A 10,892-nucleotide genomic window follows, 5' to 3' on the forward strand; every position below is an offset into this window, starting at 1 on the left:
CCAGGTCCCTCCCCCTTGGCGGCCGCTCACAGGCCGCACGGGCAGCGCGAGGCCCGGAGCCCCGGCGGCCTGTGCGCCGGGAGCCGGCATGGACCCCGAGCGCTGCGCGCCTTTCGGCGTGGGGCCCGGGCCCGGCCCTTACGCGGCCTCGGGGGACGAGCCACCGGGCCCCCACGGGGCCCCCGCCGGCGCGCCTCACCTGCACCCCGCGCCGCCCCGCGGCCCGCGCCTGACCCGTTTTCCGGCCTGCGGACCCCTGGAGCCCTACCTCCCAGAGCCGGCCAAGCCGCCCGCCAAGTACCTGCAGGACCTCGGGCCCGGCCCAGCGCTCAACGGCAGCCACTTCTACGAGGGCCCCGCGGAAGGTAACGCGCGGCGCGGACGTAGCGCTCAGCCCCGACCCGCTCACCCACCCTTCCCCGGCCGCCCGGGCCTCCCTGCTTCCCTCGCCCGCTCGCCCAGCTCTCCACTGTTTTGACCCTCTAGCCCGTCGTCGCCACGGGTCCCTCACAAGGCCCACCGGCGCTGGTCCAGGCCGGGCAAAGCCAGCGCGGTGCGGGAGGCAGAGCCGCTCAAGCCTCCGGTGGCGGGAAAGGGGAGGGGGAGGTCGCTCGAGGGTGGAGCTGCGACGGCCCCCGGCCCAGTCGGGCCCGAAGGCGACCGGAGGCGGGAAAGAGAAATCCTGCTTGGCCGGAGTTGGCCTGGAACTGCCACTGACCCAGAAGCCGGGACCGGGCCCAGGGCCTGGGCCCCGCACTGAGCCCGTGGTCCCGATGCGGGGAGAGAAGCTCGGTTTTTGTGTCTGGCGTCCGTTCAGGGTCCTGAGCTTGGGCCCCGACCTGGGGTGGCCAAGCAGGACTCCAGGGGGCTGCGGCCTGGCCTCCACTGGCTTCTCCTCCCAGGCCCGGCCACCGAAGGGAAGGCGCTGCCTGTGCGTTAGGCTTTGGGCGGCGCGGCCGCGGCTGTTCCCGGAGTGCCGGGGCCATTCTCAATACCGAATAACTGTGTTCTTATTTCTCAGACCAACCTGGCCTCCCCGTCGTTATGCACGGGGAGGGCCGCCCTTCTCGCAGTCTTGGCTTCCTCGCACTGGATCGCCACCGCTGGGGCCGTCGAGAGTAGCCCGGTGGGCCTGTCCCCTGGGCTCCTCGGGCCCCGGGCCGGTGCCCCATGAGCTGAGGCCAGATGGACGCAGAACGCGCCTGACCGCCGGGGCCTGCAACGCGGGCCCGCAGCCCCGCCGCCACCCGCGGCACCGACCTACCTGTAGGAGTTTGGGCGCCCGCCCATCTGCGCTGCCGCATCCCGCACCTTAGGCCCAGAGTTGAATCCTCTGAAGTCGGCCCCAATCCGCCTCCACCCCGCTGGCGCCTCGCGGGCCTCCACAGAATGGTCAGACGGCTCAGGCCTTCGCTCAGCCGGGGCAATGGGAATGTGTAGGGGAGGGCGGGGAGCTGTGTGGGGGTCAGCGGAGGAAATGAGCGAGTCCGCGGAGCTCCGTGTCTGTGCCCTTTGAAAGAGGCTCTCCTGATAAAAACCACAGTTGGGACTTAATGAGAAGCAGTTGGCCTGGCTCCTCTGATCCCAGCCAGACGGCGGCGGCCGCGCAGCTCCATGAGCACCGCCGGGGACAGGTACCCGGCCTGGCTGGGCGCGCGCGCGTGGGGCGAGACCCACCCCGCGGGCCCGCGTCCCTGCTGGGCGCACCGGGTCCCTCACGCACCGCGGGGAAGCCAGGACGGGCAAAGTGCGGAGAGCGCTGGAGCTGAATGAGCGACGGGGCGTGGAGGGACCGGCCCAGCGACGGCGAGGGTGTCAACAACGAAATGCGTGGAAGTAAACCCGAAGAGTGTTAACAACAACCAAAAAGAGGGAACACTGAACAAAACAACGGAGGAGAGAGGCGAGAAGGAGAGGTCAACGAATGTCGGCAAGCAAGACAGAACGTTAAGAAATACACGGAGAGCGAACAGAAAAGAAAAAGCAAGCGGAGGATCCAACGATCGAACGAAGCGGGTACATGGAGGAGGGAAAGGACAAAAAAGAGTAGAAGCAGGAAAAAAAAAATGAAAGGAAAATAAAGGACATCCTAAAAGAGCAGAAAACAGCAAAATGAGATCAAGTGGGAGAAGAAAATTGACGATTCGAGTTGAGCGGACGACAGGCCAAACGAAAAACAGGCGCAGCGGGTGCGAGCCGAGCCTGGGACCTCGGCCGCCGCTCGCCTCCCGGGTGCCCAGGGCCGAAACTCGGCGGGCGCGGGCGGCTTGCGTCCCTGCGGGGGAGCGGGGCTGCTGGGGAGGGACAGCCGCGGGGGACTAGGGCCGCACGGTCTACGAGGTAGGAAGTGGTGGCAATGGGGGAACACACCTTATTTCCCGGCCTCTAAATTGACGGGCTGCGAGCGTTTCCAGCTCAGTCCAGTGAGCGCGCAGCTGCGCCCCATCTGCGGCGCGATCTTTGCCGAGGCCGGGCAGTCGCGAGCTCCAGAGTCTGGCGCTTCTCTCCCGCTCTTTGCGGCACCCTTGGCGGAGAGCGCCCAGCCCTGCCCTAGACCCCGGCCGCGTACTGGCGGTGCCAGCCACCCTTGGAGTGTGGTGCGCGCGGCTGCTCACAGGGCCGGATCAGTGCCCGGCCGTTCCTTCCTGCTCCGCCGGGGCCGCCCGGGCCGCCCCTGGCTCGGCTCTCTGACCTGGGAACCACCGCCTCGGAGGCCCCGAGCCGGGTAACTGGAGGGCCGCGCTCATCGGCCCGACTGCAGACCTCGAGGATTCCCAATCACTGGCCCTCGGCTGAGGCCCCTACGCCAAAGCTGGAAACTCTAGGGAGAGCGCCAAGGCCCCGCTAGAGTCCGGCGCACGGCGTTCTTGTCCATAACGGTTTCAGGTTATCAGCCGGAGCTTCGAGAGCCCAGGCCTTGGCGAGCTCTGCGGATCGCGTGGGAAACGGCGCGGGCGCCGACTGGGAGGAAGGCTCCCACGGAAGCCGAAAGCCGGATGGTTGGCCGTGCGGCCTCAGGGGACGCTCTCTGAGGAGGCAGTGGGGCTCCCGGTTGGCGTCCCAAGCGGTACTGCTCCCGAGCTGCTGCTCTGGCTTTGAGACAGCCTCTAGCAGGGGCTCTGGCGGCCCCCAGGGTGGGGGAGAGCAGCGGGCGTGAGAGCAGAGTCAGGGACGCAGCACCGTCGCTGCCTCAGAGGTTTCCGTCCAGGCTCCAGTCTTTCAGGCCCGACAGACTTCTGCTGTGGTGCTGTGGTCTTGCAGGCTGTGGACACCCTGGTGCTGAGCCCCAGGATGGATACCAGTCTCCACCATGAGCACTCCCCCTCAACCACAGGGTGTCCCCACCAGGTGCAAGTGAATCCTATACACAGCCTGCACACATCTTGAAAGTGCTGGGCGCTGTGGGGTGCATGCACCCTTCTCTTTACAAGCTCAGATGCAAACTGCTGGCTTCCCTAACTACTCTGCCTTTCCTTCCTTTCCTCCATCGCTGCCCTTCATTGATCCCACCTGCACCAGAGCACTGGGCTTTGCTCTTCTATGAGGTGTGCCCCTGTTCCCCCAAAGAGGGAGGAATGCCTGCTTTTCCCTGGAGCCCTCCAGGCAGATGGAGGTTTCAGGGCAATGGCAACGGGGACGGGAGAAGTGCTCCCATCCCTTGGGAGGGCTGTAGTATGGGCAGGCATGGGAGGCCAGCAGAGGCCAGCAGAGGCCAGCAGGCTTGGCCCCCTCTTCTGGTGGCTATTCTGAAAAGTCCTGCTGCCCGTTGTCTCTCTTGCTCTGGCAGCTCAGAGCCCAGAGCTAGTCCCTTCCTCTGGGCAGATCCTGTTAGGACAGCCACCGAAGGCTCAAGAGCCGGATCAGCAGGCCTCAGAGCTTTGGGGAGACCTCTACAGTGACATCGGTGCTCCCCTGACCCCCATCCCTGAGCCATTCTCAGCCTTTTTTGCCTGGAGTCCAGCAGTGCCTCCCTCAGAACCCAGGACTCCCAAGACTCTACTTCTCAAAGCTGTTGTATGTGGGGTGCCCTCGAAAATTTTAGTCTCCCAGTCTCCCTGACCATTCAGTTATTTGGTTCCGTTCCCATGAGTCCTTATTCCTCAGCTGCTACCAGTGCACCTCCCTCTAGAACCAAAACATGTTGGCTAAGAATGGAAGTCAGTAGTAGCTGGTGCCCTTTCTTCCCTATGCTCCACTTGAGTTGTGACCTGGCGCCTAGGCTGTTGCCGTGCACAGCCCCGGGGGGCAGGCTCTCACAACATGGCGCTTACTGCCCAGCCTGGCTGGTCCAGGCAGGTCACCCACCACCTTCCATCTGAGGGGGACCTTGCCCAACTTGTCCTCCGTAATGCAGCCAGGGAGCCAGAACCTGAAAATCCCATCTCTCTGGTCCCCTCCTTCCCTGATGACAGCTGTGATCCTGACACCAAGTCCCAAGGAAGAAACTGCCTCTTGGTGCCAGCTTGCTGGGCCTGCTGGGGCCCAGGCCCCTGCCGGGGATGGGCCAAGGCCAGGGCAGGGCTGCGTGAGTCAGTGGGGCGTCTTTGTGGCGGGAGCTCCTGGGAGGACTGTGGAGGAGAGATTTCATGGCGGCTCTGCTGGGGGCCTCTCCAGAGGAGAGGGCGGAGCATCAGCAGTGACCTATTTTTCATCATGCCCGGGGTTGTGACAGAGCTCCACCAAGCTTCCTGAGGGCTAGCATGTCAGAGTGGGGCTGATGGCAGCTGGGCCCAGCTGCAGCCAAGACCCCCCACCCCGCTGCTTGCTAATCAAGGGCAATGGGGGAGCCATCAGAAATTACGCTGAGAAGGGAGGGGGCAGACAATAACCAGAATGATGGGGTTGGGGGCTGGATGCTGTTTTGACACTGGTCCGCTGTCTCTCCTTCTCTGAGCATAGCCTGTCTCCTGCCTCTCTAACGCTGCAGCTCGAGTCCTTGCCAAAACATCACAATTTTCAGAGGCATGAGACAATCTTTTTGGAAGCATCTTTATCCCATCTTGCCCTTCATACCCCAGGGCCGGGGTTGTCCTGAGACTCGGGGTCCAGAGAATGAGGCACAGCCAGACCAGCCAACAGTGATCTGAGTGCCCCTGTCCATTGCCTGCCTGGACCTGGGACCCGATGCATGGGCGTGAGGACCTGGGAACCAAGGCCCACAGTCAGGGACAAGGAGGCACTTCCTGGCAGGGGCAGGAGATGTCGAACACCCCATCCTCGCCCCCTCCTCCCGCCCCTGCGCCTCTGTGCTGGGCCCTGCCACGGCGCCAATCCTGGCACCTCCACACCCTGTGGGATGCACCACCACAAAGCACTTCCCTGAAATGAACCCTCCTCCGGCCCCAGCAGATCCGCCCAGACCACAGAGCACATGGTTCCCTAGGGCCCCCTCCCCAGCTGGAGGCTCAGCAAGCAGGCCTCCGAATGCCAGGCTCCCATGGAGGGTGGCTGCTGGGACAAGGGAAGAGAAAGGAAGGGGGAGGCGGGGACTGAAGCGTCAACGTTCTTCCCCCTCCCCCAGTCCACCCACAAAACCTCCTGGTTCGGTTTCCATCCTCCTTTTTGTGTTTTCCATTGCAGCTGAGGAGAAGGCCTCCAAAGCTGCCAGCTTCCCCCAGCTGCCCTTGGACTGCCGAGGGGGCCCCAGGGACGGGCCCTCTAACTTGCAAGGCTCCCCAGGCCCTTGTCTGGCCAGCTTGCGTGTCCCTCTGTCCCCGGGACTCCCTGACTCCATGGAGTTGGCCAAGAACAAGAGCAAGAAACGCCGTAACCGCACGACCTTCAGCACATTCCAGCTGGAGGAGCTGGAGAAAGTCTTCCAGAAAACCCACTACCCTGATGTGTATGCCCGGGAGCAGCTGGCTCTGCGCACGGACCTAACCGAGGCCCGGGTACAGGTGAGGGCGCTCCGGACATGGGCCTCTCTGGCCGCCTCTACCACCCCGACCACAGGCCCGGCCACGGGAGAGGTGGGCACTAGTGCCACACAGAGCTGCCTTTCCCAGGTGCCTGCCCCCAGCCTGCCTGCCCTGGGCTCCCCCTCCATGCCCAGCTCTGCTGCAGCCACAGGCTTGCAGTCCAAGTTGAGGCCTAGGCCTCATGGGAGTGGTAGCCTCTTGGAGCCCAAAGACTTGTCTGGGAGTCCTAGCTCTGCCATTTTCTAGCTGACCAGGTGACTGGGGGCATGCCATTGGATCGCTCAGCGTCACTTTCCCTACTTAGGGAGTCTTTGAGGACCACAGATATGACAGCATTTTGGAAGCCGCGAAATGCTGAACACATATCAGGGCTGCTCCTGAGGTAGCTGCTCAGAGTCGGAGGGTCCCCACTGGGCGGGGGGCATCTCAGGCTCCATGATGCTCAAAGCCATCTTGAGCCAGCGATCGTCAGTCCTGCCAGCTCCCAGACCCTGGCCGGGACAGCCTGGCCAGGGACTCTTCCCCACCCCACAGACTCCCCAGCAGAGATCAGGCTCCATGGCTTCCCAGATGGGGCTGTGGCCAGCTTCAAGTGGGGGGGGGGACAGGGTGAGGAGATGGAGGGATGCTGGGAAGGGAACAGGGGAAAGGGAGAAGGGAAGCCCCTGTCCAAGCCATGTCAGAAGTGGGAAAGAACATGAAGGTGGACAGCAGGGGGTGGGAGTGGGAAAGGAGGCTTCAGTCGAAGCCTGGCCCAAGAGGAAGATGGTGGTTGTTGCCTTGTTTTGAACTGGCATGATGCATGACAGGCTCCCCGAAACCAAGCAGAAGGCACTGGGAGAGGAGTGGGACTCGGGCTTCTCGGGAGAGGTGAGGAGGTCACCTCTAGGCAGAGGACATTCTCTCTCCCACCACAGGGGAGACTCAATAGGGACAAAGCTCACGCCTAGCATACCCTGTATGGAGCCTCTCAGGACACTCTGTCTGAAGGTACTGGGGCAGGGGCCTGCTCTGGAAGAATGTGGGGGCCCGCAGGCCAGTCCACAGAGAGGCCAGCTGCCACCTGGCTGAGAAGGCCCTACAGCTGGATTCCGTGTAGGACCAGAGGGGCTTGGGCTATTTCCCCTTCTCTGCTGGGTCCTCCTGCTTCCGCTTTCCTCCCGAAACAGACTTTTAGGACGGTCCTCCCAGGGTCCCCCAGGCCCTGAGGCCGTCAGGATGAGAGACCAAACATTCACAAGAGCCCATGAGATTCCATGAGCCGGGGACGTTCAGGACATTGAGTCTCGGGCGCCTCAGTGAGCCTCTAGGGTAGGGTCTGCATAGCTGTTGCTGTGGAACTGCCATGGAGAAGTGGAGCGCACCCTCCTGCTCCTCTTCCAGGACTCTTCAACCCTGAAGGGGTCGCATGGGTGGCCGCAGGCTCCCAGACCTAGTCCCAAAGAATCCCGAGGGCTGAGGCCCTAGAGTAGGGCTCTTTTCTCTGACGGGAACGTGGCATCTACCCGTAGGCCCTGCCCCATGGACAGCAACAAACAACCACCCAGGACAATGCAGAGGGCACGGACAGAGTGCAAGTGGACGTCTACAGTGGGGACTCTAGAGATAACGGCATGATGGGGAAGAGTTCCCAGTAAAGCAATCAGCTCACCAGCTCGACTCCTTCAGCTGCCTGCAGGGGAGGGAGAGTAGAGAAAGAGAGGCCGGGCAGCTGGGCGGCTGGGATGGTGTGTCCCTGACCTTGCCTCAGGTCTCCTCTGGGATCTCTGTATCTGGGGGTTAGGGGGCTGGGGGTATGCCGAGCTTTTGAACTGTCGTGGCTTCGCCCGCCTGCATGAATAGGAGTGTGAAGGGATCATGGGGGGAGTGTGAGGGGCTGGGGTGGGGTTGCATTCACACGTACACACACACACACACACACACACACGCACACACATGCGCACACACACACACACACACACACACAGCTTCTCTTGTTGTGGTTCCCAGCTAGATCCCTGAAAAGCAAGAGGATGGCTTGGTTTCGTTTTGATATTGCCGACATCTAGCCCCGGGGCCTGACACACAAATGTTTAGTAAGTGATAGAAATACAGAATGTACGCACTGGTACACGTAAATATAACGGTCATACGGCGTATGCCCAACAGCAGCTTCGTCACAGATATGTACACGGATGTGCACAGCACACAGGCTCCCCTGACCTGCCAAGAGCTCGCAAATAAGCAGGAGACGCAGGTTACAAAATGGATAATGGCAATAGGGTGTGGTAAGTATGAGAGAGATGCCAGAGCACCATACCACGCAGGTCCAGGGGAGATGTACGCATGTGTTTGTGGCAGAAGAGTGGCGGGGGGAGGGGATGGGCAGCCCCGGCAGGGGAAGCCCAAGTGAAGACAGGGAGTAGCAAGGTAGCAGACTGTCTCAAAGGCAAGCTGGGGTGGGAGGCAACTAGGAAGAACCAAGTGTTACTGCCCAGCCAGAGATGTGGCTGTGGAGAAGGGCCGGGCTCTGGGCTGAGGATGAGAGGTGGGCAGACGGAAAGGAGAAGAGGCAGGGTGGGGCTAGAGCCTGGGCACCGGTACACCTCGGAAGTGCCCCGGCCTCTGAGGCCACACAGATCCCACAACACCCTGAGTGACACAACCCGGCTGGAGAACCAAGAGAGTGACTCAGCCTGGTGAGTGGGGGTGGGGGGTGGCCCAAGGGACCAGTAAGCCCCCTCTGAACTTGGGCCTGTTCTAGGCTCCATTCCAGGTTCTCCTGGCCCTGAGAACAACATGGATTTAGAAGTTCCCGCAGCTCAAGATCCCCCAGGCAGGAGCCAGTGCCCCACCCTGCAGGAGGACACACACCCTCAGCTCTCTCCCCAGCAGGCTCTGTTCCTCGGGGCTGCTTTGTCACTCTCTCCGCCTCGCCCCTCTGTCCCCCAGGTCTGGTTCCAGAACCGCAGAGCGAAGTGGCGGAAGCGAGAGCGATACGGGAAGATCCAGGAGGGGCGGAACCCCTTCCCGTCTCCCTATGACATCTCTGTGTTGCCCAGAGCAGACAGCCACCCCCCGGTGAGACCCCTCTTCCCCTGAGGCAGGGCCTGGCCAAGTCCCGTGGGGGTAGCTCTGGCCCCAGGGAGACCTGAAGCAGCATTAGGGTTTTGTGTGACCATGGGTAAAGCACTTCTGCTCTGCAAAATGGGGCTCTTCTGTCTCGTGAGTGGGGCATGCAGAGCAGCTGGCACGAAGGAAGCACTGGAGAAAACCTCATCTGGAGGAGCCGCGACAGGGGTCTCCTGAGTATGCCATTTCGAGTGTTGGGGGTAGGAGGGAGCAGATTCTAGACCTGGGCCAAGTGGAGGTTTCCTGGTAGGTTTCTGGAGCCCCAGGAGCAAAGACAGAACCCTTAGGTGAGGGTGGCAGCCCCTGGGTTACTAACTCATGGGCCTCCTTCTCTTTTCAGCTGCAGAACTCCCTGTGGCCCAGTCCAGGGTCTGGGAGCCCCGCGGGACCCTGCCTCGTGTCTCCGGAGGGCATGCCCTCCCCGTGCATGTCTCCATACTCCCACACTCATGGGAATGTGGCCGGCTTCATGGGGGTGCCGGCCTCCCCCGGAGCCCATCCTGGCATCTACTCCATCCACGGCTTTTCCCCTGCCCTGGGGGCCCACAGCTTTGAGTCTTCCCCAGATGCCGACTATAAGTCTCCAAGCCTCATCTCGCTCAGGGTGAAATCCAAGGAGCCACCCAGCCTACTGAACTGGACCACGTGATCGGTTGCATGGACATACAGACTAAGCTGCCCATCCCCTTTTCTGTTCCCAGCTGCTCCCACCCCACCCCAGCCTGGATGTCAGAGAGGACACACCTCTGCCTCCAAACCCCAGATGGTTCTCGGAGGCCCAGGCAGAGCAGCTGGGATCCTCAGCCTCCCGCAGGGAATAAGCTAGAGTTTGTTTTTTGTTTTTTTTTTTTTCTCTTAGAATAAGATGGAGCTGCCCAGGAGAAAGTGGGGTTCAAAGCAGGTAGGATTCTTCCTATTACACATTAGGTCCCTTCATCCAACTCTGGGCTGGAGGGAGGAAGACACTGCCCTGCTTCCTTCAGATGTTGTCCAAGTTTAACTGTCATCCCTCCAGCTGAAATGGCTGAATTGGCTCCTCATTCAGGGAACCCCGTAAAATAAAAGGAGGAGGATGCTGGTTGAACCAGAAGAAGCTCTTTGTGACTTAGGGGAAACCAGTCTTGCAGGACCATCTAGGGCCAGACTTACTTCCCCCTCCCGCCACCAGGGGGCGAGCGCTCAGCGTCTGGAGCTCACGAGGGCCTAGAAGCCAGCAGTCCAGTTGGTGTAAAGGTGCCCGCAGCCTCTGCTCTAGCCATCCCTCATCCCTTACTCTGGCCCTGTGCCCCTCCCCCAACATGCCATGGAGTCCTCTTCCCCTCCAAGGGGATGGAAATTTGGATTCTCTTCTATGGAATCAGGCCAGAGCAGGCTTCCTTGGTTTACTCATTGGATGTTGGTAAGAATAAAACAGATTTCCACAGATTTGAAGCCCTTGAGATCTCAACCCAGACTTTGGTTTAAAAAAAAAAAAAAAAAAGGCGTGCTGCCTAACATGATAATAAAGATGGCAAGTGTTTCCTAGACCAGGCGACTGTGCATCCTCAGGGTTTGGCACTCGGTTACGCTAGAGCTGGTCGGTGCCCAGGGCTCAGGCTCAGCCAGGCCCTCCTGAGGGGCCAGCAGGGATCCTGGGGGCTAGGGGAAGGTAGGCTGCAGCAGAGCCCCCAAGGCTGATACATGCCATGCCTGGCCCCGTCACCTACCCAGGACCTCTGTGGCTTCAGCTAGTGCGTGCGGGTGGTAGGAAGAGCCCCACTCTAGAGTCAAAAGGGAAAGGGGCAATCGGGGCCTGAGGGTCGGAAGGCCAGTGGGAAAGTGGAGATAAGCTTGTGGCTGAACTGGCAGCGGAAGGGAGGTGGA

At 61.5% G+C, this 10,892-nt stretch overlaps 1 protein-coding gene across 1 annotated transcript; it reads left to right on the forward strand.

The window, feature by feature from the left end:
• The first annotated feature begins 29 nt into the window (after window positions 1-29).
• Window positions 30-10,113, forward strand: ALX3 (ALX homeobox 3). Its single transcript, XM_060621852.3, has 4 exons — window positions 30-365; window positions 5,581-5,897; window positions 8,850-8,978; window positions 9,370-10,113. Exons 1-4 carry the CDS (start codon window positions 89-91, stop codon window positions 9,676-9,678), a joined length of 1,032 nt encoding a protein of 343 aa, XP_060477835.1. The 5' UTR covers window positions 30-88; the 3' UTR covers window positions 9,679-10,113.
• Window positions 10,114-10,892: the final 779 nt, after the last annotated feature.

This window comes from Panthera onca, chromosome C1 (assembly GCF_046562875.1).
Source record: "Panthera onca isolate mPanOnc1 chromosome C1, mPanOnc1 haplotype 2, whole genome shotgun sequence".
Lineage (NCBI taxonomy): Eukaryota > Metazoa > Chordata > Mammalia > Carnivora > Felidae > Panthera > Panthera onca.

Coding starts and splice junctions, on each gene's coding strand:
- ALX3 (XM_060621852.3), top strand. CDS start 89: ATGGACCCCGAGCGCTGCGCGCCTTTCGGCGTGGGGCCCGGGCCCGGC. Junction 366..5,580: donor CTACGAGGGCCCCGCGGAAG/GTAACGCGCGGC, acceptor TTTCCATTGCAG/CTGAGGAGAAGGCCTCCAAA. Junction 8,979..9,369: donor GAGCAGACAGCCACCCCCCG/GTGAGACCCCTC, acceptor TTCTCTTTTCAG/CTGCAGAACTCCCTGTGGCC.